Source organism: Wyeomyia smithii, chromosome 3 (assembly GCF_029784165.1).
Source record: "Wyeomyia smithii strain HCP4-BCI-WySm-NY-G18 chromosome 3, ASM2978416v1, whole genome shotgun sequence".
NCBI lineage: Eukaryota > Metazoa > Arthropoda > Insecta > Diptera > Culicidae > Wyeomyia > Wyeomyia smithii.
Window position 1 is genome coordinate 1,159,434 of NC_073696.1, and position 26,777 is coordinate 1,186,210.

Consider the following 26,777-nt stretch of genomic DNA (forward strand, 5'->3'; position numbering starts at 1 on the left):
AAATGTTGGTCTCTAAACCCAAATGAAATAAATTGATTTGAATTTCACTATCACGCTGAAGTGCTGATGAATTAAAGAAGCAAAATTAAAAACTGAGAAGCAAAATAAAGACTGAGCCAAAAACTTGCAAGAGTTTCTACAGCAAACGACGTAAACAGTAGAAACGTGAAAAATTTAATAGAAATTGATAACTGGAGTTGAATCCTCAAATTCCTGGAAATAATCAAAGATCAAACGCTATACAGAAAATCTTTTGTTTACCACAACGCCATGTATTTGCTATTCCGCCCACGTTGCTTCTACGATACTTATTTGTTGCTGTAATTTGACCATGCAGCAGTTCCCATATCAAATTCCACGCATAAGTTCATACTCATTACTGTTTCATACTTGTAACTTGTGTTGAAACAACGAAAATGTTGCAGTTGGCTCCACCTCCTGCGCTTTTTTGTCATTGTATAAGAAACTGAAATGTAGCTGCAACTTAGTTTCGCATAATAATTTGTTGCTGTGATGCATAAAATTCATAATCGAAACAAATTTTGCTGCTTGGGCCGTCACTTACAGCTTGCCAAAGCATTTTCTTTAATACATACAAATTTCTAGCGGTTGAAACTCATTCACGGTCAATTGTTCCTAGTCCTCGCCTGTACAGTAACTTTCTTCGAAAATTTTCTTCTTAAAGCGCGATGTAAATTTATTACTTTACGCAATCGATCTTCGGCAGACACGTATACGTATGGAGGTGCAACCTCAAAGACTTCATTAGGTTTTTGGATGTTAATAATAGTTTTCTCTAGCGTGCGTTTTTGTATTGTCCAGAGAACAAAATTGGATAGTGGTCACTAATATTCGTTAATCTGGTTTCGCTTACTACGTTACAGCGAATTGCGTCGGAACAAACTTCGTGGTCCAAGATATTACTACTTGCCGGCCGCGTGGAATAGGAAACTGTAAGTTCAAAATTGTAACAGGTCAATAGACTTCAGTACCCACACGCAAAAGTTGGATGGTGCGAAACCAGTTCAAAATTGTGCGTTTTTAGCGCAATTGTTGATGTAATTCGGAACCAGTACAATGATTGCGTGTCCCATAACGCAATTCATGCTCTAGCGTTTCTCCAATGTATTTGGCAGCTCCAAACTACTACACCTAAACAGTTTCAACTGGTATCAAGCAGCATTGCAAAGCGAGCGAGAAGCAAAACCATTCTCCTCCTTTCTGATTGAGGACGAGACATATGCTACGCTTTTCAAGTCTATTGCACATACGCTTTCGAGATACTTTTTCTTCTTCATGCATTCCTCTGAATAGCAGCAAGCGCGCACCGACAGTATGAGTGAGACTAACAACACTGGTATCAAGTATGTACAGCACGGGTGTCTCGCTCATTTCGTGAAGCAACGAGATATCGCCTTGCGCGTCGCAATCCGAACCGAAAGAGAAGCGAAAGAGCAACCTGCAAATTGTATGTGACGTGTCTAGTCTTGTCGCACATACATGGAAATTCTACGAGAGAGAGAGAAAGAAATTTCTCTCGTCGCTTGAGAAAAGAGCGCGTGTACATAATGACAAATAATAATTATTCACAATTTACAAGTGTTGCCATAAAAAATCAGCAACGCTTTTGTGGCTTTGTGGAATGGAGGGTTTTGCTAGTTTTGCGGTGAAGCTAGCGTTGATTACAAAATGTTGTGAACAGATTTTTGTTTCGTTTTTTTTTTGCAAATCATTCAATGGTACTTTTTAATGACCACATCCATCGAGATAAATCGATCGATTATTATAGCTATTTAAATCTAGTGAGTTATAGCTATTTAAATCTAGCAAAACTAGCAAAACCCTCCATTCCACAAAGCCACAAAAGCGTTGCTGATTTTTTATGGCAACACTTGTAAATTGTGAATAATTATTATTTGTCATTCTGTGCACGCGCTCTTTTTAGAATAGTCACATCGGATCCGATGTGATGTCATGATTCAGAGACATTAACTTATTGTTGTTTATTGTTTATTTAGATTCCCTTTTCTGTCTCCCCGGTTGGTTATGAAAATTTCATTTCATTTTTTTTTCATGATTTAATCAGTTATTCGAACCATTATTTCTGGTTATTAATTGATCTGCTTCTGTCTAGTAACATATCATATATCTGTGTATACCAATTTCATTCACCTATTAAAATTCATACACTTTATAAAAAAAAGGTAATTTCTCTAAGGCCTGTTTTTTGTGATCAATAGAAAGAGAGTTTTTTATGGTACAGAAGCGTCAGTTAATCTGGCAACCTTGCACTGCACCTAAACCTATCAATTAGCAACGGCAACGTGAAGTGCAAAAATTCTCGTTGCTGCGAATGTCGTTTAAGCAATATGCACTCAATTTGTCACCGAATTTTTTTATACTCTCTGTTTTTTTTTTTATTCCCAACCAGCAGTGGTACTGCTAAACGTTGTTTTGACAGGGCCAGAACTAATAGTTTTGCGGAATGATTTATACAAGCGCAGAGTCGAAGCCTGCTATGTCACTATTGCTGTTTATTGTTTGTTTCTCGTGTCAGCCAGAAACTTGAACAAAAAACTGTAGCACAACAATTGTGGCATCAGGTTCAAGTGCAAACTAGTCATCAAGAAAGTCCACAGTTTCTTTTTCGTTCTCAAATGCTGTTACGAAATCGTACAGTCCCATTGGCAACCGATCAATTTGTTTAAAACATCAGCACAATTTTCCCAGCATCGTCTTTCAGCCTCTTATCGCACGGAGCATGGCGAAAAGAGGCCTACACATTTATGTAATCACCATTCAAATACCGAATTCTGGTGCCAATCGTCAACCCACTCGGTCCCATAACGACTGTGTCGTAGCCTTCTCAGCACCCCCCGTTGTTGGCTGATGGCTGTACTTTTTTGGCATGTTGTCAAAATTTTGCTTTTCGTAACCGAACCCCAGCAGGCAAATGGTTACTATGTTTATGCTTATGTGTTGAAAAACCGCATCGGAAAACAGCTCGCCTCCTTCGATCCGATTGTTATTCGACATTCGTTCTTCCAAGTCCTGTTCGGTTCCAGCGACATCATCATTCCAAATCGGGCTAATCTGGGGCCAGTTCTAGCTTGGCAGCTGTGTCAATTCCAGCATCAGTGATTCAGCAGAATAGCAGCGATAATTTACACCCAATTGAGTGGTGGGAAATTAGTTACGACATTTTAGCTGACTCGGCCGCACATTACACCAGTAGTGTCCAACAGAGGCGCATGTTTGCAACAGTTCAGTGAACACCGCTGGAAGCGAATGTCCCAGGAGCCGTATGTACTGCAATAGCACTGCAGCTACAGATTGCATAAGCCGTTTATTGGCAGCAGGACAAATCCGAAGAAATACGGGGGGAAGTATTGATAACCGCATTGTTTTGCTGCTTGCGAAGCAGGCCAAGCAAACCAAGAATGTTTGTTTATTTGTGTAGATAATTGTACGGAATCTGCCCCAATCCGACTGCAGTGCCAAAATGTGCTGATTTGAGCTTCGAAGATCTGTGGATAGTCAGTCAGCTTTGAATGATATAAGGTTGGAGATTGAACAATGGAAAAGAAAAGTTTGCGAATTTTGTTTTGAATTAAATAGAGGAGAGTCTTTGGACTATGTTTTCTCGCATTCGAGATAATATAGTTCAGTTTTTCTATAACAAACGAGCAACAACTGCCAATGTGGCAAATTCGCTAACAAAACTTCGCTTGTTCGGCACGCAATCTGCTGCAAATGATGGCAGACCGATAGATCAAGCAAGAGCTGCTGGCCCCATCAAAGTCTGTTCCCTAGACAAGAAAAGACTTTTGCCGGCATTCACCGGATATTTATTATAGCGGGTAAACGCGTCTGGTTTAGCCTGCGATTCGCCTACGTGGTCGCATGTTCGGGGCGAATGTTTACATGGCCACCGTCGCCATCTTCGGTCGCCAAATAGACAGCACGGAAATTCATCACCATGTCTGTGTGCTTTGATAGGTTTAACGAAGTCACGGCCTTCTTCTTTCATGCTGCTGTCGGCCGCACGGAGCACAGTAAAAGGGTCTAGTTTGCAACAACAATCAGCAATGATTGCTGTTTGTTCAGTATTTGCTAACGTAGCACTATTGTTTGATTACCATATTTGCGTTTGATCGTGGTGGCAGGATGTTTTTCGTTGGAATAAACCTAATATTTATTCAGACTGTTTGGCTTTGGTTGAAAACAGATTTTTACGTTTTTTTATCGTAGCTTACATCAATTCCCGGAGTATACAATTGTCTGTATAATTCTAACTTGTATAATAAAAATAAACACCTCTATGCCACTCGACCGAGGGCTTGCCAATGGAACGATAATCTTTCACTTTGTTTACATACATTCTTTGATGCGAAAATTAAGCTGCACAAGCTAAACAGTTTGGTGGCACGGTTTTCTACCGACTGGGTAGCACACATTTGCATTTTACTCGCGTGACAAAATTTGGTTAAAAAAAACGCCGGAGTAAACTTAATTGAATAGCTTGTTGTGGGGATATTGGAGGGATAAGTGAACACGCACCAAAACTGGATGAGTTTTGAATGATTTTTTTATTTGCTAGATAAATACTCTAGAGTTTCTTGAGTAATCCAGAGATAAACTTTGTTTAGTTTAGTAATTACAAAGCTATTCAAGTGCTTCACTGATTCGAGCAATATTTCTAAGTCGTTGAATAGGTGATTTATTGCTCTGTGATTTTTATACCTTCGACGTTACGATCTGTTTATTATTCAAATAAAATGGTTGTATTGAAATCAGCTTAATGATTGCGTGATGCAAATCTACTTGATTAACGAATTTAATGAAATATTCCATAGTCGATTTTGTAACATTAATGATATTGAACCAATTCTAAAAATAAAACAAAACTAAATACTCGCATTAAACGGCGATAGTCGTAAAAATTTGAATAAATAATGCAAAATGATTTTCAATTTGTGCCAGTCTGTTTTTTACTTCGTTTAAAGCAGTTTTTCCTCGCTGATACTGCTAATAAAATTCTACACAAGCTTTCTACGTTTTCAAAAAGTTGTGGTTTATATACCTGCTAGTAAACTTGAGGGAACGAGACAAAATCGTCTGTTGCCATAGTAATATCACTGCAGTTGCCAGGCTCACTTTGATCGTTTCACTGCCTGGCGCACAGAGTTTCACTTCCGCCGTAGTGATGATTTTTTCGATTTTATGGCACCCAACGGGTTTTATGATCGATTTCAATTGGAGCCGAAAACTGATGTGTTGTTATCATAAAAACATGTTGCAAGTTTTTCTGATGAAACTGATATAGGTTACGATTTCATCCTTTCATCCTATCAACTATTCTAAACTATGTTTAATTCATAAACAATTGACGTTGAGCTAAAAAAGGGTTTCCTCTCAACTTTTGTTTGTTATCAGCTTCTCGGTGTAAACAAGTGAGTCTTTTTACTACGGAACAATAGGAATATATTTTCTGTTTCTCTTGATAGTTTTATTTACATAAATTTACAATATAAATTCTTATATGCTGATTGCATGCATGATAGTGAAATTTTTCTCTATTTTTCCCCGTTCGCGTTAACCAACCGGAACGCTTCTGGTACTGAAATGCGACGGTCGAATTTAATTTTTTAAGTTTTGCGTTCCTCGGCAAGTTTTCCCTCTCATGTGCGACTTTAAGTGGTTTAACTTTACAGAGATAATTGTTCAATGAAATGAACTGCTTCAGCAGCATCGAAAAATAAGGCACACGATGGTAAAGTTTCTCGATTACCCCCAGCAACGCAAAGCTGTACATTCTCGTGATTGTTGAAACTCAGTAGGCGTTCGATTGCATAATTTTTGCACTATTTTAGAGGCCTTTTTTGTTCTTTTTCTCCGTGAAGCTGTAAACTAGAACTAGGTCTAGCTGATATCAGTTAAAATGAAAGACTGTCATGACAAAGCAAATCATTTGTCCACGCCAAACGTGGCTAGAAGCTGTTCCACTTGGCAATAACCAGTTGAAAGCGATCCATCATGGATACGAAGAGTGTTGAATAATTACCAACTGTGAGAATGCAGTGGTGAATGTTAATGTATACACAGAAACTATCCACGCCATCGCCTTATTTACAGCACACAAAACATAATAAAGCTCGGGTCCATTGTCTTTGGGTGGTGCGGTGGCGATGTTGTTTGCTTGACACATTCACCGGACTGTCGCGGGAAAAGCGCCAGCGCCATTCAAGAGCATAAAACAAGCGAGCGCTGTTCCAACAACAAAGCGGGCTCTGTTGACGAGACTAGGGCGCCAAGTTATCTGGCAAAATGTTACCATTTAAATTTCCCCCAGGGTGAAGTTTCTCCGAAGGACGTGCCTTACGTAACTCGGCGCCGGCCTACTGTGATGACGGGGGCATAGGGCGATGATGTTTCATCCCCTTGGGCAACGAACGGAACTCGGTCGCCTTCCGTCACTCAAATGGCGACCGATGTAATTTGTTTTTTCCTGATAAGCGAAAGCTCCAATTAGTTGGGAGTCTATTTGACTGACAGAGGGAAAAACCTCTTCCAGTTCATTTTATGGCTTCGCTTCACGGCAATTAAAGAAGAGAGTTTTTTTGCTACCAAAGTTGCCTGTGAACTTTTTAAAGTTCAGCCGGGTTTGGCCTTCGAACTTTATTAGAAAAGAAAAAATAACAAACGAAAGAAAGAAAAAATAACGACAGTAACAAAAAAACCTTTCCTTGCTTTGTTTTTCGCTATCATGCACATAACGACAGAGGGAACTTTTAATTAAATCATTCCACTAGTTGAACTGCGACTTATAGCGCGTGGAAAAGAAATCAATTTGGTCCAACCAACATTCATTTCTAGCCATACTCAGGTTCAGATCATCACTTACCAGTAGCACGTCATCTTTCTCCTTGATACACAACCGTGCGATTGGAGGTAGAGGTGGGAATCTGGCTTCAACTCTGCTCCCGCAGGCGATAAAAAACGTTTACGATGAAAGAGTTGGGAAATAGTATTCACTAAGCAATGTCATGAAATGCGGCAAAATAAACATAATTCAGGTTTACGTGCGTCAATAATTGAAGGTATCTTGAGCTTAAAATTAAAACCAAATATCAAAGTACGAACAAAAATTACAGAAGGGTTGTGTACAAGACACGACCATAATGTTGATGAAGAAATAATTAAGGCAAAACTTGCATTGTTGATTCCAGAGCCGTTACCAAGTACATCAGCTCACCACAATCACTAATTAAGAATGTACTAATGAAAAGGATGGCGACTTCGATTAAGACAATGTTCAGTTTACTCATTTTAAAAAGAACTTTTAGGTCATCGGATCTGAAAGCCTAAAGCTGGTTTGAAATCAAGTGAAGGTTGGATGAATTAAATTCTCTCTCAATTCGGTATGCTATGCTTTCTGTATATGATTGTTAGTGATTTATAAGAGATTAGCCGTAATCTGAATTTTTCGTGATCATTGAGATTTTATGGGAATAAAAACTTGTTTGTCCATCTCGAACTACGGAAAGGTGTCTGTGGATCGATTTCCGACATCTGGGCATCTATCCAGTTCCAAAAATATCCATATTGGATGGCATTTTGCATATATGCTGTTTCCCGGAAACCCAAAGTCACCGTCTTAGATTTCAAAATGGCATCTGGAAATCAAGCATTCTGGAATTTATTTATTTCGTCAAGCAAATGTAGACTACAGTTATATTAATACAATGTTTTCTTATATTCTATACATTATTTCCAGTAGTTAGTAGTTTTTTGGTTTGATTTCTGCCCTTAGTGATGTCGATATTTTCGCAGTGCTGATTATAGTGACGCATCATGCGATTTATTGGGCTATTTTTTGAGTAGTTAGTTCTGTGGGAGTTTTCCGAAAATATATTACGATTTCTTAATTGACGACTGGGTGCATAAAAATTTGATTGCGATAATAATTTAGAGGATTACACGCATTGCATTGCATTGCATTGAAAGTTCGCGGCGTTCTTTAAGTGCTTTTTTTAGCGTGCTTCAAACGATGGTAAGAGAAATACTGTCCAATTTAGCTTACGAAGCGCGTACAAAAGAAATTGTTTTTGGACAGATTCAATGCGTTCCTCATTTGTTACAATATAGGGATTCCATGCAATGCTACAGTATTCCAGAATTGGTCGGACGTTTGTAATATATAATAGTTTGATTGTATATGGGTTTTGAAAATTATGGCCGAAGCATTTTATGAAGCCCAACATACTATTTGCTTTGTTGATTATCGTGTTACAATGTTCTATGAATGTAAGTTTGGAGTCTAAGACTACGCCTAGGTCCCTTACGATTTTGCATTTTTCTACTGGTTGATTTCATAAGAAAATGTCTGTTGGTGGTGTTACTGTTTTTCTGCTGAAGGCTATTGAATTACATTTTTTTAATGTTGAGTTGTAATAGACTTTTGTTGCACCAAGTGTAGAATACATTAATTTCATTCTGGAATATTTCGAAGTCTTCTGCATTGATTATTTCTATAAAGAGCTTCATGTCGTCAGCATATACAAGCACATGTATTGATTTAAGGAGAAAGAAAATTTCATTCACGTATAATATAAAAAGAAGAGGGCCCAGGTGAGAACCTTGAGGAACCCCAGAAGAACTATTTGTGTTCGTTTTGTTATGTATGACTGCAGCCATTCCAAAAATTTTGTTTCTATTCCGTATTTTTCGAGCTTGAAGAGCAATAAAGGTATGTCGATTATGTCAAATGCCTTTCTAAAGTCCGTATAAAGAGCCTCTAGGTGGTTGCCGTTGTCCATTTCAGTCAAAGTGAAAGTTATGAATTCCAAAAGATTTGTGGTGGTTGATCGGCCTTTATAAAAACCGTGCTGTTGAGTTGTAATTTGGTTTTTTACTTGCTGAGAGATTTTTTCATGATTATTGATTCAAATAATTTTGGAATCCATGAAATAATGGCAATTCCACGGCTATTACGAATGCCAGATTTAGCCCCAGATTTGAAAATTGGCACTAAATAAGAGTTCTGAAAAAATTTCATTCTTCAGGGACATATTGAAGAGGTGTAGTAAAGGTGTAGACAGTTCTTCTGCCAAGTTTTTGAGAAAAATGGATGCTATTCTGTCAGGTCCAGGACCTTTCGTAGCGTCTAAATTTTTAAGTGGGTTCTGAATTTTGAATTCAGATATTTAATTGACAGATAAAGAGTTTGAATACTCAGTGACCAGTTGACCAGAAACCAAAAGTCTAGAAAGTGTAGAATTCATAATGGCGTCTTGTGTTGATTTGTGGCCTCTGACCATCATCCCGATTTTTACAATGTCCATATTTGATGGTATTAGGCCATTTTTCACCTCTGATTAAATTATGCGTTTCAACAAGGTTTGACATTTTTAAATAGTATAATAGTTAAGATCATATAACTTCAACATTCCGCCTTTAGACGGACACTTAGATAATTTTCCAATCATTTGCTGCAAGAATGAGTACGTAGCTCTGCACTACCGACCCGGCGAACGTCACCCGAAACGAGTCTGATTGGGTGAAAGTTATTACATCCTTGTCGAGCGACATTGAATGTAATCGCTTACAATCGAGTATCTTAACCGGCTGAAGGCTGGAGTCCTTATAACGGCCAGTTCCAGCTTTCAGCAGATCCTCGACAGTCAAACTCGAGTCGAGGACAACGCCATCGATCTCAATTACACGAGCTAAAAAAAAAGCTGCAATCTCGTTTGCTTGCTTGGGGTATGACACCGATACACGCAGTTTATTCGGGCGGACTTTTGTGAATTCTGTCACGGCTTTAAACTGTTCAGCCAGATCCCGTAAAATTTACATTGTGTTTAATGCTCTCACTCATCAATCAACTCATGTGAGTCGCCTATTCCCATTCGCGGAACCTTGCACTCGCCCCGATAGTTATCGTTCATTTGAAATGACCCGGTGAACAGCAGAGGGAAAGAAACCCGTAAACAAATCTGTTTGATAGTAAAAACTATTATCGTAATTCGATGACAGTAGGCGAAAGGAATCAAATGAAAATGAAACTGTTCGTTTCGAAATGATTTGCGCGAAATATTCAGTTTCGTTGTTATATTTAGAAAAAAGTAGAGCCCTGTTTGCTACACGAATGCATTTGGACTCTTTTTTCGGATAAACAAAACTTTTAAGGCTTACCGCTAAACGAAATCCGAAAAGTCGATTTCTATTCTAGAGAAACATTTCAAAAGGTCCTATCTGCTTTGATCGATTTTTTGATCGATCACTTTCATTCAATCACCACAACTCATTAAACACCTTTTATGACGCGTTATTTGTACAAGTTGATAGCGGAGGGACCACTCTTGCCTTTTGAACGAAAACCACGCTTGGGAAAGTCACTAGAGCTGAACCATTACCAAAATGAAAAGACCCTTCGGAAAAACGATGAAAGCAGATAGGACCTTTTGAAATGTTTATCTAGTATTGACATTTCATGCGATAAACAACTACTGGAATGTTGTTCTCAAATTGAAAATGCAAAAGTTTATTCGAATAGCACGTGCGCTGTACGGTAAGTGGAATTGCTAACGATAACAGGAAAACACTTCATCTTTTACGTTGTTCTCTTTTATTCTATGTATCTCTTTTATATTCTCCCGCACTCATATCGCAACCCGTGTTCAGAGTGAGCGCGCCAAACCACTTTTTCTCAATATATTTTTTATAACAAAACCCCCGAGAAAAAAAATTCTAGTAGCGCCACTGGAAAGAGTAATTGAAGTTTTTTTAAAGAGCGCAAAAACCATTTGTTTTCACGGCACGGTACATTATTCGGGAAACATGCAGATAATGAAAAGTACAGTAGTTGCCTAAAAACCTCCTTTTTCCAAAGTTTTCAAGAAATTATGACTTTTTGCCCGATTTTGAATTTTATGTCAGTATATTGTGTTTAAATAAGGGACCTTTTCTTCAGCAAAAAATATTAAACTGAACTCCTAATAATAATAATCATGCGAAAATTATGAAACCAACTTTTTTTCTGTTTTTTTTTTCGAGACCTAGAACCAGCGCCTTAGAATATCGATGTTTGTTCACGAATAGATGAATTGGATTGTTCTCAGTGTCACCGCATTTATTTTCTGATGCAACTCAGTAACCTATGCTCATTGCGACGAAGCATAAATATCGTTTATCATTTTCAATTACAGAACAGTGCACAATGGTCCAGAAACCGAATTTAGGGGGAAATTTGGATCTAGAGCTCTATAGCAACATTTTAGAGAAAAACTTTCTTCTTCAAAGTTGTTACATATGATAAAGCGCTCATTGAAAAATTATTAAAAATTAGGGTGACCAACATTTTCGATGCAATCAAATATCTAACTTTTTTATCTTTGTAGATAGAAGAAAAATTTGTTCTACAATGTTATAGCCCCATTAATTTTAAGTAGCTTTGTAAAATAAAGCTTTTCTCTATCTTTGAAAACAACCGATTTATATTGAAAAAACATATTTTACGCTCTAACTTTTTTATTTCATGTTTCATCTCAAAACTGTCTTTAAACGACTTTTAGAGCTTTTCAAGAGAAACAATTTGCGATGCTGACAGCGTAAATAACTCAATTTTACTCAAAGTTATTAATATTTTTCATCAAAAAATATGCGTTTTTCATTTGTATGTCATTCATTTTGGGGCGAACATAAAAAATATCTCTTGGTCTCATTTTGAAGGGCGTACTTGACTCTATAAATGGAAGAACTTTTAGAAATATTTTATTTCTTAAATTTGAGTAAATTCAATTGAAAAACAAAACGTAAATTTCAATAATTTTATACATTATGCATATAAAAGCACTCAGATTTATTTTTTGGGTTTTTTTCCTATAACTAGACGTAATTACCTTTAATTTGACCCAAAAAGATCGAAAATCGATCGACTGCTTCAAAAGTTATGAATTTTTTTAAAATTAATTACATCGAACACAGTCGTTTTTCATGGTCACCCTATTTCGAAGTTGATCACGCAAAGTGCTTCAATTGTGCTCAAAATCGCAAGGATGCATCTATGTTGAAAATAATCAAACCCGTATTGTTTCGTTGGGTTGTTAAGGGGACCAGCTCCGAAATAGGGTGACCATAAAAAACGGCTATATTCGATGTATTTTATTTAAAAAAAACATAACTTTTGATCCAGCTGATCGATTTTCGATCTTTTTGGGTCAAATTAAAGGTAGTTACGTCTAGTTAAAAGAAAAAATACCAAAAAATAAATCTGAGTGCTTTTATATGCATAATGTATAAAATTATTGAAATTTACGTTTTGTTTTTAAATTGAATTTACTTAAATTTAATAAATAACATATCTAAAAGTTCCTCCATATATAGAGTCAAGTATGCCCTTCAAAATGAGACCAAGAGATATTTTTTACGTTTGCCCCAAAATGAATGACATACAAATGAAAAACGCATATTTTTTGATGAAAAATATTAATAACTTTGAGTAAAATTGAGTTATTTACGATGTCAGCACTGCAAATTGTTTCTCTTAAAAAGCTCTAAAAGTCATTCAAAGATAGTTTTGAGATGAAACATGGAAGAAAAAAGTTAGAGCGTAAAATATGTTTTTTCAATATAAATCGGTTGTTTTCAAAGATAGAGAAAAACTTTATTTTACAAAGTTACTTATAATTAATGGAGCTATAACATTGTAGAACACATTTTTCTTCTATCTACAAAGATAAAAAAGTTAGATATTTGATTGCATCGAAAATGTTGGTCACCCTAATTTTTGATAATTTTTCAATGAGCGCTTTATCATATGTAACAACTTTGTAGAAGAAAGTTTTTCTCTAAAATGTTGCTATAGAGCTCTAGACCCAAATTTCCCCCGAAATTCGGTTTCTGGACCATTGTGCAGTGAAATGAATATAAAAAGCCTCGTAATGATATTCAGAGAAGCTCCGGTGACTATCAATCCGAGTAGTGAAAGTCTATTCAGAAGCTGTACACCGCACAGTTCAGTAGAAAATGTAAAATGAGGTAATTTTGATTTCTACTATTTTGAAATGATTTCCATTATTGACGATCAACATATCAACACGAGTGTTAAGGTTCATTCTGTCGGTGTCCATCGGTTGTTTGGTATCATGAATATCAACATTCGCATGGGTAGTATGATTATCAATTTAAAGAAGCATGAAAATCGCTGCTTTTGAATATCATGACAGTGAATATTCGAAGCACTGCCTAGAACACTGTATCATTTGATAGTTTTTTATATTCCTCAGAAATGTTTACGTAAACTTTACAACTTTCATGGCGTTTTTTCTTTTATTTTGGAGGCAGAATTGTTTAAACTTCAATCTCGCAGTTGCAAACCGTATTTTGCAGTTTTTAGGCTTCCAGACCCATGAGGCTCCATCGCTCGACATTTTTGCATAGCAATAGTTTTTTTTACAATGGAGACGCATGGTGGTCTCTAACTGGTCGAAACGGAAAGAAACGGTTTGTGTCATAATTTTCGCATGGTTATTGTTCAACTTGGATGTCATTTCACCACTAGCATCTAAGCGATCATTTATGAACGTGAAGAACTTGTTGATCAACCCTTCATAGAACACTTTAGGTCGAAGATTATTGTAAAGTTAACAGTCGCTAGGACCTCCTCAACTTTTTTTCAACTCGATGTAAATACCACGAACCAGTGTTAAAATTGCAAAATTCGTTTCTTCACATGGATAGAATATCATAGCTCTTCAGACCCATCTTCCCTTTACGAACAAAAGCATTAATGCTAAAAGCTAAAAGTAACAGTTCTTCCTCTCTTAAAATTCGTCCGATTTGCCCGAAATTCAAACACCAACAGTGTGAATCTAAACTCATCAATCGATCCGTCAAAAAATTATGGACCTAAGAATTAAAATAAAACTCAAAAAGCGCTATCGCTGTTTTTTCCGGAAAACTCGAAAATCCTGTACAAGTTTTCAGTCAGTATGGTGATGGCATAGTTGTGACTTGAACTACCGATTATTAATTCGAACCTTAACATATATTGTAATAAAAAAAATACAAAACCACGATCGAACGGTCAGAACATTGTAGAGTTCACAAAATTATCCAAACAAAAATCCTCCGCACGGCATGCCTTGATGTGTTATAAAATATTCAACACAAAAACTGAGCAAATGTCATCGATGGTGTGTTTGGTGTAAATGTGTGCCTGTGTGTATCCTCACCCTAGTTTAATTGAACTATTCCTAAATCAAGACTGACCGACAGGATATCACTCAAGCTATGGCTCTATCGTTTTCAATAGACCTCGCCAGTCAACTGTAATAATAACTATCGCCGGTGCCTTCCTGAAGCCTTCGGAGCGGGGGGTTTCCTTCCACAAGCAGTCCAATTAAATAAAAGCTCCATACGCTCTGTTGCTTCTCTGTTATGTAGAAACCCCCTTGGTTTGCCACGGCACGGAAAGCCGATTGATCGATATTCGCCGTAACTATCATTTTGTGGTCCATCATGCGTGAAAAAAAACGTTGATTCTACTTCATTGTTGGATTTGTGGTGGTTCTCATCACAATAAAATTTATTAAAATTTCTAAAACAAGATTTGTAATGTAGGCACGAATCAAAGCTGACTTCTTATACGTAAAAATCAATAACAATAACTCCAAACAAGGCGATTACATGCTAAGCCACCCCATCCATTATCGCGCCCCCGGGGTGTGCAAATCACTGGTGAGAGGAAACCTTGCCAATGCAAAACGGTTTTTGCGTCGACTTCTACTGCTCCTGTTCTACTCGTGGCGACGATCATGGCTCACAGCTAAGTAAGCTGTGAAGCGGATTACTGCACGGTCTATTAGGGGGGCAGAAGAGAGCTGAAACCGAAATCCGATCGGTTTTTCATCAGAGGGAGCGATGCAAAACCGATTCACTTACTACAGTGCCGTCATTAGCGCACAAATGACCTTCGCTGTCAATTAGGCGTGAGCACTGATGATTCAGGGTGTTAATTGGAAAGTTGAGTAGTTTTGGGTGATTGGTAATTGATTAATCTTGTTCATTGGGGTGAGTTTGTTTTCCCTTCCACTCGCATACTAACGCAGTCGAGGTGCGGAAATAATTTGCAAAACATGACTAGAAAATAATTCCTTCTTGGGGTTGGATTTAATGAAGAATAATGCGAGCCACTTTTATTAGCATATTCGAAATTAATATGTAGCAACTGTTTTGTTGGTGAACTGCAATCACTCGAACTGAGCTGCACTTCTATGCTGAGTGGGAAAAATGCAATTCGATTTTTTGCTGCTCCCCTGTTGGCTTGTGCTAATGAGGGCTTGAGTGCATGTGCTCATAACAATTATATTCGTTTCCTTTCGTGCATTTACTCTGTAAAAAATGCTAAAATGCTATTTGCATGTTGCAAATGGTAATGAGAAATTGTTGCGAGCGCTAAAATTTCTTCGCGTTCAACAAATAATATGCACGGAACATTTGATATATGCACTAACAAAACAGGCAATCTGTTTCATTCCATCCGAATAAATTTAACTTTTCACAGCCAGCCACAAACTCGGTTATTTATAGCTCAAAAAGTGCATATTGTATAAACCTATAAAATGGAAGAAGTCATACTGCACCACAGTGAATTTAATGGCACTATAAACGATACAAACCACGAAGATGGTAATATAAACGTAGTAGATAACATTATTCTTTGCATTTCGAAATTTAAAGTTTCAGAAAGAAAATTTAGAAAGTTAAGATTACATTGACGCTGGCATATACATTGAAGATATTCATGAAAAACCATAATTTTCTCACTCCTTCACATTCGGCGTATTGTTACGCAGTTTCGCAATACCGTCAGAGACAACGTTCAGGTGTACTAAATAACGTTTATTTGTGCTTCCCCCTTACAATGAAACCAAAAGCGTAATGAAAACCCAGTCATAACATTTAAAACGAATTCTGCGCCTGCTGCAGTTCTTTTTCAGCAGCAGCAGGCTAATAATTGCGCACAATAACCATGAACTGTGGTATTAATAATGTCATACAATCTCGATGACCAATGCGGTTGAGTGCGTGTCGGAAAAGTAGGCCAAGCACCAACAACACTTTACAAATTATGTAGGTACATACGCACTGCAATGCTGACCTTCTCTTTGCTTTTCTCTCTTCTTTTTTTTTTGTATGTGCAGGAATCTCATCGCTATCCAGTTGTGGTGATCCAGATCGACTACCGGAACTGCCCCCGGGCGATGAACAACGATTGCAGCGAGCCGCCCTCAATCTACAGCAGAAGCTTATCCTGCGAGAATGGCTCAAGGAGCACCGACTTCAGCACTATTATTCCAGGTAAGCGGTGTTATCTCACATTTTCAGCTAGTTCGCAAAAAAAAAAAAAAAAAAAAAACAAGATGCAAAACGTAATACGGTAGGCAGTAAAAAAAGTGAGCGAAAAAGCACTGCGGATGTCAACTGCGGTGTAAACACTTACGGTAGAGAGTAAGCAATGAAGAGGGAAAAAACGGAAGTTTCAACGATAGACGACAAATGGTAGCATATATAAGTAAGGCAGGCGGTGTACGATACACCTACATGTCCTGTTTTGCTTTTTCCAGCAATAGCGCCGCCGGAAAGCAATGTGCAACCACACGATAAGCAGAAGGTGACTGCATTAAGCAGGAACAATTACCCACCGGGCGGTAGCGGCTCAACCGGTGTGTTAGTCCCGCTACAACTTCCCATTCCGGTAACCGTTTTATTGTGAGTTGCTCTTGTACTCATGGTACAATGCAATGAGAATAATGCAAAACATAGATTTGCAAGTGTACCATTTTATCAGTGAAGTTGTATGCTTCGGAAACTAAAACTTGGGAAAAATGTGTTGAAATGACGTTCAAATTTTTTTTGTGCTCGGTGTTCAATAAATAAAATTTCAAAATTACATGTTTGGAATAACTTCATCAGCTTCACTAACGCTTCCAGAAGCTGTCGCAGGCAGCACGCTCGGATTTCATGGGTGTTTCATCCCAGCTCAAATTGTTCTAAGTTGGAGATTTTGTAACAAGAAAGCTTCGACGAAAGAAAGAAATTCGTTACAAAGAAAATAAAAGACTGACTCACTCACTAGAAAAACAAGGGTCACTCACTAACTTGATGTTCCATGTATTCTTCGATCAGTATGTTCGGCAGATCAAGGTAGAGCTAATAGCAGTGAAATCTCATTTTGAAAGCCTGAAAAAGACCACACTCATTCTGTGCCGAACACGCATCAGTATAGGACGTGTTTGGTGATCGCTCCGATAGAATATAAAACAAAAGACGCGCGAGCAAGTGTTGGTATTGTTTGCCTGGTCGAGTGAAGGTTCAAGCTCGCCCGCCTTTGTGCAACTGTTTCGCATCGTGGCTGTTTGCTGGTGCGTAAGCCGATTTGGCTGCTAAGTGATTTGTGCTACAGCAGTGGTCGAGAATCTCAACACAAAGGAGGAAAAAGAAGAAGCCAACAATTGACAGCGAGTTGTGTCGCTGTGCTGAGTGATCACACACCCGGCTCGCTGCTGGTGGCTGTTTGAAGCTGCTGTATTGGTGCTGCTGGCTGTAACGGCTGCAGCTTCGACCGTTCGGACAACCAACCCTGCTGAAAGGAGAAGTAAAGAGGTACGTGTTCTGTCGGCGCTAGTGCGCTAGATTTAGCGCGATGGATGTAGATCCCTCGCCTCCCGTGCCACCATCCCCGAACCCCTCCGACCCTGTCCCTCCTGCCAACCCTTCCTCTGTTAATTCTCCAGTCCCCCCTCGCCCAAGGCTTTACCCGGACGGATCTCAGGGCAGCTTTACTGTTTTCTTTCGGCCAAAAGCAGGACCGAAATCGAAACCGTTAAACATCCTGAAGATTTCGAAAGACCTGACGGAGGGGTACAAGGCCGTGACCGAAATCTCCAAGGTCAGACCCAACAAGCTCCGTGTCGTGGTCAGCGACCTGGAACAGGCCAACGCTATTGCTCGCTCCGAGCTTTTCACACGCGAGTATCGCGTTTAAATACCCGCATGACACGTGGAGACGTAAAGACGTAAACGTAAAGATCATAGATTGCAAGCAATTGCGGTCTGTGTCTCTTGTCAACGGCACAAAAGTGTACACTCCGTCAGACTCGTTTCGTGTTACGTTTGCCGGATCTGCTCTCCCTAGCCACGTCTCGATCGATCGGGTTCGTTTGCCTGTGCGATTGTATGTACCCCGTGTTATGAATTGCACCAATTGCAAGCAGCTAGGCCACACAGCCGCCTACTGCTGCAATAAGGCACGATGTAGCAAGTGTGAAGAAACTCATGCGGACGATTCTTGCAGTGTAAATGCTGAAAAATGTATTCACTGCGGGGAAAATCAGCATGAGCTCTCCACATGCCCGGTGTACATGCAGCGCAGAGATAAAATCAAGCGGTCACTTAAGGAGCGTTCAAAGCGATCTTACGCTGAGATGCTGAAGAAGACCGTGACCACTTCTACCATAACATCGAACCCCTTTGATCTGTTGCCCTCCGATGAAACCGATTCTGACGATTCATCAGCGGGAACATCTTATGCCAATCCTGGGGAGTCTAGGAAGAGGAAAAATGTTTCTTCTCCTAAATTTCCCCGTAAAGGTCCTAAGATTTCCCAAAGTGTAATGAAAAGTACGAACAAACCAAACAGTGCTGCGGAAAAACCGAAGCAAACTTCTCCTGGGCTTGCAAATTTAAAGTCCCAGAAGGAGTTCCCAGCACTGCCAGGAACATCTAAAACCCCAGTTGTTCCTTTTGCACTCCCAGTTGATGAAGCAAACTCTGGATTAATGAAATTTTCTGACATTGTGGACTGGATTTTTGAAACTTTCAATGTACCCGATCCAATTAAAATTTTTTTTTACAGCATTCCTCCCAACAGTTAGATCATTTTTGAAGCAGTTGACTGCCCAATGGCCCCTCCTTGCAGCGATTGTATCCTTCGATGCCTAATTCATCTGCGTATACGAAGAATTCTATCTCTGTCTTACAGTGGAATTGTAGAAGTATTTTACCAAAAATGGATTCATTTAAAGTTTTAATAAATAGAAACAAATGCGATGCATTTTCCCTTTGTGAAACTTGGCATACTTCAAATATTGATCTCAACTTCCATGATTTAAATATTATTCGCCTTGATCGAGACACCCCATATGGAGGAGTACTTTTAGGGATTAAAAAGTGCTATTCTTTCTATCGTATTAACCTCCCCTCGATTCCAGGCATCGAAGTTGTCGCATGTCAAATGACAATACAAGGTAAAGAGCTTTGTATTGCCTCAATATATATTCCTCCCAGAGCACAGGTTGGGCAACGGTTGCTCTTTGATTTAATAGAACTTCTCCCCTCGCCACGTTTGATTTTGGGAGATTTCAACTCTCATGGTGTGGCTTGGGGTTCCCCCTACAATGATAACCGTTCCTCCTTAATCTATCACCTTTGCGATGACTTCGACATGACTATTTCAAACAACGGTGAAATGACACGTATCCCGAAACCTCCAGCGCGCCCAAGCGCTTTGGATCTATCCTTATGTTCGACGTCGCTACGGTTGGATTGCACATGGAAGGTAATCCTCGATCCTCACGGTAGCGACCATCTGCCTATTCTTATTTCAATTACAAACGGGTCAACTCGCATGCGACCAATTGACATTCCGTATGACCTCACACGGAATGTCGATTGGAAGTTATACGAGGAAATGATTTCAAAAGCGGTCGAGTCGATTCAACATCATCCACCACTTGAAGAATACAACCTCCTCGCGGGCTTAATCCTCGACGCCGCGTTGCAAGCCCAAACGAAGAAATATCCCGGCGTAACGATCAAAGAGCGGCCTCCAACTCCGTGGTGGGACAAAGAGTGCTCCGATGTCTACACGCAAAGATCCGACGCGTTTTTGGCCTTCCAGAAGGAAGGTATACCCGACGTTTATATGCGGTATTCGGAGCTTAATACCAAGCTTAAAAGCCTGGCTAAAGCAAAGAAACGCGGATATTGGCGTCGGTTCGTGAACGAGACGTCGAGGGAGACATCGATGAGCACTCTTTGGAACACAGCCCGAGGAATGCGGAATCGCGTAACGGTCAACGAAAGCGAGGAGCCTTCAAGTCGGTGGATATTTGATTTTGCCAGAAAAGTATGTCCGGACTCTGTTCCTGAGCAAAACATTGTTCGCGATGCGTCTCCGGGGCACGACGCCATAGAATCACCTTTTACGATGGCAGAATTTTCAGTTGCCCTCCTGTCCTGTAACAATAACGCGCCTGGGTTAGATAGAATCAAATTCAAAATCTACCCGGCAATGCCAAGAGGCGCTTGTTGAACTTGTTCAATAAGTTCCTGGAGCAAAACATTGTACCGCAGGATTGGAGGCAAGTGAAGGTGATTGCCATCCAAAAACCAGGGAAACCAGCTTCTAATCACAACTCTTATAGGCCGATTGCAATGCTATCCTGTATCCGGAAATTGATGGAAAAAATGATACTCCGTCGTTTAGACCACTGGGTCGAATCAAATGGTCTACTATCAGATACTCAATTTGGCTTCCGCCGTGCCAAAGGGACGAATGATTGTCTTGCGTTGCTTTCAACAGATATTCAGCTGGCGTATGCTCGCAAAGAACAAATGGCGTCTGCGTGCTTGGACATTAAGGGGGCTTTTGATTCCGTTTCTATTGACATTCTTTCGGGCAAACTTCACCGACAAGGATTTTCTCCAATTTTGAACAATTTTTTGCACAATTTGCTGTCCGAAAAGCACATGCATTTTACGCACGGCGATTTGGCAACTTTTCGCATTAGCTACATGGGTCTTACGCAGGGCTCATGTTTAAGCCCTCTTCTTTACAACTTTTAAGCAAATGACATCGACGAATGTCTGGTAAATTCATACACGATAAGACAACTTGCAGACGACAGTGTAATCTCTGTTACAGGAGCCAAAGCTGCCGATTTGCAAGGACCATTGCAAGATACCTTGGACAATTTGTCTGCTTGGGCTTTACAGCTAGGTATCGAATTCTCTCCGGAGAAGACTGAGATAGTAGTTTTTTCTAGGAAGCATGAACCTGCTCAGCTTAAAACACAATTAATGGGTAAAACGATTTCTCAGGTTTTGGTACACAAATATCTTGGTATCTGGTTCGACTCTAAAGGCACCTGGGGTTGTCACGTGAGGTATCTGATGAAAAAATGTCAACAAAGAGTGAATTTTCTTCGTACAATAACCGGACAATGGTGGGGAGCCCATCCAGGAGACCTTATAAGGCTTTACCAAACAACGATATTGTCTGTTATTGAATACGGGTGTTTCTGCTTCCGCTCCGCAGCAAACACACATTTGATCAAACTGGAGCGAATACAATATCGTTGTTTGCGTATCGCCTTGGGTTGCATGCAGTCGACCCATACGATGAGTTTGGAGATCTTAGCTGGAGTACTACCATTGAAAACCCGCTTCTGGAGCCTGTCTTCTCGTATTCTAATCAAATGTGAGGTCTTGAACCGTCCCGTGATTGAAAATTTTGAAAGGTTAATCGAACTTAATTCTCAAACCCGTTTTATGACATTGTATTTCAATCACATGTCCCAAAATATTAACCCTTCTTCGAATATTCCAAATCGTGTCGACTTATCAAATACTTCTGATTCTACTGTGTTTTTCGATACATCCATGATAGAAGGAACTCGTGGAATCCTGGATCATTTACGCGTGCAGCAGATCCCTAAAATTTTTTCCAATAAATATCGAAACATCAACTGCGACAATATGTACTACACTGACGGATCACTTCTTGATGGGTCACTGGCTTCGGTATCTTCAATAACAATTTAACCGTCTCCCATAAGCTCGATAATCCTGCTTCTGTTAACGTCGCAGAATTAGCTGCAATTCAGTACACCCTAGAGATTATCGAAAAAATGCCCACGGACCATTATTTCATCTTCACGGACAGTCTCAGTTCCATTGAGGCTCTCCGATCGATGAAAGATGTTAAGCACTCTCCGTATTTCCTGGGAAAAATACGGTAACATCTGAGTGCTTTATCCGAAAAATCTACTCAGATTACCTTAGCGTGGGTCCCTTCTCACTGCTCGATACCGGGCAATGAGGAAGCGGACTCTTTGGCTAAGGTGGGCGCAACAAACGGTGATATTTATGAAAGACCAATTGCTTTTAATCAATTTTCTTTTTTTTTCGTATTAATCAATACGATCATCAGTTGGCAAAATGCTTGGACCAGAGGGGAATTGGGAAGGTGGTTACATTCCATAATCCCCAAGGTGTCGACGAACCCGTGGTTCAAGGGGTTGGATGTAGGTCGGGATTTCATTTGCGTTATGTCCCGGCTTATGTCCAATCACTATAGATTTGACGCGCATCTCCGTCGTGTTGGGCTCGGGGAAAGTGGTATCTGTGCCTGTGGTGAAGGTTATCACGACATAGAGCACGTTGTTTGGTCATGCCCTGTACACCGTGACGCCAGGTCTAAATTAATAGCTTCCCTGCAGGCCGAAAGTAGGCAGCCGGCTGTTCCTGTTCGTGATGTCTTGGCGAGCCGTGACCTATCCTACATGTCCCTTATATACGTTTTCCTGAAATCCATCCACGCCCCAGTTTAGTCCTACCCCCTTCCGCCTGCATCCAGCTTAACGACGAGAACACGTTAAGACCCCGGATCCGGAAACAGCAATCAGACCCGCACGATACTCTCAAGGCCCGAGGGAGACAACCCAATATGCCAGTCCGTTATATCTTGGCCCAGCAGCGGAACAAATTTAATATGCTGCTTACCTATGGCAATGAAAACCATCATACAGTAAACCAGTGCTTTTAATGCAAAATATTATAGCTTTAAGTTACATTTAGTTTCAGCTCGTAGTCGGCAGCGAGGATAAAAAATTTTCTTTTAGTTATTAAGATACTTTAGAAAGTAAGCTACCAGATATAATTGGCGCCGTTAAACATTAAATTGTATTTGTGCCGTGTCAAATAAATTATAGATGAACAAAAAAAAAAAAAAAGAAGACCACACTCGCGAGGTTACAGCTGTGCGCTGCTCATGTTACTGCCAGGCTGTATCGTGCGACTGTGCACCCGCTCTAAATGGAGGAGATCGAGACTCATTTCTGATCATATTCGACTATCGTGGCTGAAGTAGCCACCATATGTCTGGCCCACTTTCATCGCTAACCAGATTTCAAACAACCAGGAGATAACGAAGACGTCAGTGGAACCATGTCAAGGAGACAGATAAACCAGCTAATTTTGTGCCACTGAAAGTTATACCGATGGACCTAGCAGAGCTACCGAATTTATTTCATGGTTCGCATTGGTTGTCACTTGCTATTCCAGCTAACCCTTGCATTTAAAAATATGGGCAAAATTTGCCGATTTTCTAAAGGATTACTTCAAGCGCATTGAAGAAACTACTTATGCAGCTTCAATCATAGTAACCCATGAGTTAGCAGAAAGAACTTTACAGCTCATTCGAACAACCGTGATGCCGAAAACAGTGAAGCTACTCCATTCAGAAGTGTGTGCGTTCAAAGAACGGAACTCGACACGTCGAAAACGGACATCGTCCGGCACTTTGTAGATGCCGGATACGCCCGTTCGGAAGACTACAACATCTTGGCACTGTTGGACAACAATCAGCGCATTGAGGGAAAGGCCGGTTCCGGAAGACCGATGACTCTGATCGACAAGAAGCTCCAAAGGATGCTGGAGGGGACCGAGGGAGAAGTGATGACGCAACGGCAGCGGTTGAATGAGATGGTCAAATCGATTCTCCCGGCAAATCGCGAAGTGGAGGTGGTGATGGACGACGAGACCTATGTCTCTCTGGATGGCAACGTCTCTCAGGGCCCTTCGTATTCTACCTCTCCCACGAAGGAAGTGACCACCGAGATGATGTTAATTTAACACACCAAGTTCGGAAATCATTGACAAAAGAAACATTGATGCCGAAACCCGGGACATGAAGTTGCAGCAACGGAGCTAATCTCTACACCACGTGAGTCGGTAGATTTCAGTCATTGAATGGCGTCCACCAGCGGTACCGAACTAACCATTCTGCTGGCTAATCAGCAGTAGAACCATCTTCCCGCTGCCATCATCGCCACTGCAGATCGACCAAAGTTATAACAGCGAAGCCTACCTCTTCGCCACGTATTTCAGCACCTGGCAGTGATTCGCAATCAAGTCGTACCCTCTGCCCCGTCGGCAGAAAATCATCGTCTTCTCATCGAAAACATTTGGTGACCACCCGTGGCAGCATTTGTATTGGCGAGTCGCACCTAGAGTAGCTCATTGTAGATCAAGGTAAGGTGGTAGTAAGTAGCAAGAAATGATGCCCAAAAATCAAAAAGCATCAAAACAAACGAAGTTAAAAATATTATACCGTCGTCGGACCAACATTTTTGTTCCGCACAATTAAAATTGCCAAAGTTTCCATTCGCATTCAACGTCTTGATGCTCTATAGCAGGAATTTGAAGAGATTCAAGACGAAATTGAGGTTCTCGAGGGCAATGAAAAAGATTTCGTTCAATAGGGACAAGACTTTCAAGCCATTCATTATAAACTTGAAGCGTCGTTGCCAAGTAAAAACCCTGTGCCGCCCTTCCCGCTCCTGCAGAACCGCTCTCGTCCGTTCCATCTCGTCGAGCGTTCGCCTGTGAGGAATAAAACTAAAAGAGTTCTCTGGCAATCTCGATGATTGGGTCCGTTTTCGCGATCTATACGTTTCGCTTATTCACTCGAGTGCACAACTTATGGCGGTGCCGAAAATGCATTACTTGAGAGCTGCGCTTTCGAGAGAGTTATTTCGTAGCTCGAGATAAATACCAGAAGTACCAAGATTTTCTCGAGTTTATTCACAGAAGATCGCGAATCGTACAAACCTAGTAGTTACTCAACCCTGGCAGTCGTACGTTCTCGTCAGAGTCCTCCTGGACTGGATTTCGAAAACTTCATGACCTAACTGGACTGCTTAGTGCTACCGAAGCTTACCGTCTCGCTGTCTAGTCATAACATAGGCATCTCTCGCTGGCGGATCCCTAGGAATCTCCCATTGGCTGATCCGCTATTTAACATAAGCCGAAAGGTGGACATGATTCAAGGAGGAGTATGAAAGGTTGGGGCTTCTGGAGTTAAGTCCCGCCGTGTCACGTAGCACACAGCTTTTTGCTTCCACACCACGCCACCCAGCGCTCAAAGAGTACGACCACCAAAATACGTGTGGTATACGACGGTGCCTGTCTTGAATATACTTTCCTGTCGCTGAATAAATATGTCAGAACCAATCCACAAGTATCAGCTGAAAACTGTCACTTACGGTTTTGCAAGTTCGACATTCTATGTTGTTCGCGTTCTAAACCAATTACGGAGGACATCGCTTTCCGCTGGCCTTACCAGTGATACGAAAAGGCACCTACGTAGATGACGTTCTCTCCGGACATGATGACCATGGCACGATGGTCAAAACTTGCAAGCAGCTGATGAAGGTGATGGCTTTGTACTTCGCAAATGGGTTTCCAACAGCAAGACAGTTCTTAGCCACGTCTCAGAAGAACTCTGGTAGACTTCTGCAGAATTCGAGCTCAATCCTTCACAAACCGGTAAAACTTTGGGGTTGTTGTGGTTTGTTCACCTGCAAGGCGTGTTCAAAATCAAAGTTTCTACCCTACCAGAGCAGATCGTATCAACAAATGGTTTGGCCAGCTCCATTTTCATCTGCTCACCTCGAAATCCCGCGTCGCATCCTTCGTGGACAGTCAATTCCATGCTTGGGGCTCCGCGCAGCTCTTTTCGAAAGTCAACTGATTCACTGACTGACACTAACATCACTGGACCAGTCACGTTTTGGACCAACTTACTGGATAAAATGCAGATCGAATTCCTGGAAAGTCTTCGCCTCGAATCGGGTCGCAGAGGTCCAACGCTGAACAGAGAACGCGTGGATGCCCGTACCGACCAATCTGAATCCTGCCGACCGTATCTGCCGAGGACTAGCTGTGGTGGCATGGGCCAGATTGTCTCACCTCCCCCGTCAAGCTATGACCAAAGTTTCCGCTGTCGATAACGATCGAAACGGAATTGGAGGAGCCAAGCTAACTTCTTTAGGCTTCAACACAATTGCAAGCTTCCAAAAGATCAACGCGTGTTGTCCCCGTTGTCGCCTCAAGAAAAGAACTCACTGAAATCATTAGCTCGCCTGACCCAGCGCCAGGAATTGCCAACAGGAGTTCAACTGCACATTCAAAAGCAATCCGAGAACGCAGTCACCCTGACATCGATACGGCACTTCAAACCCTTCGGACTACTGCGGATGGACGGAAGGTTGAAAAACTTAAACCCACTATTCGACACTCACTTTCCGATTCTGCTTCCAGCAAAACATAGTCTGAGCATTCTCATCTCCAGATCAGTTCATCTACAGACATTCCACGGTGGAACGTCGCTGATGCTCGCTACCATCCGTCAACGATTCTGTCCACTTCGGGGTCGTGATTTGGCTCATAAGGTCTTTCGACGATGTGACAACAGAAAATCAAATTATGGCGCCTTATCCGACGTTTCACCTCAGAGCAGCAGGCCCGTAGCTACCGGGGGGGGCTCAGCCCCCCCACGCGTTTGCATTGCCCCACCACGCAAATTTCTCATGTATGTGATTGATACTAGGTGAAAAAATCCAATAGAAAAATCTGAAATATAAGCA

General features: G+C 40.6%; 1 protein-coding gene across 6 annotated transcripts in view; it reads left to right on the forward strand.

Annotated features, from left to right (window-relative positions):
• The window catches only part of LOC129727178 (apoptosis-resistant E3 ubiquitin protein ligase 1), an 83,280-nt gene that overhangs the window by 43,603 nt on the left and 12,900 nt on the right, over positions 1-26,777 (forward strand). For all 6 annotated transcript variants that reach the window (XM_055684721.1, XM_055684722.1, XM_055684724.1 and 3 more), the window contains one exon: positions 16,209-16,365. In XM_055684721.1, coding sequence (XP_055540696.1) covers positions 16,209-16,365 — 157 coding nt within the window. The remainder of the gene's footprint in view (positions 1-16,208; positions 16,366-26,777) is intronic.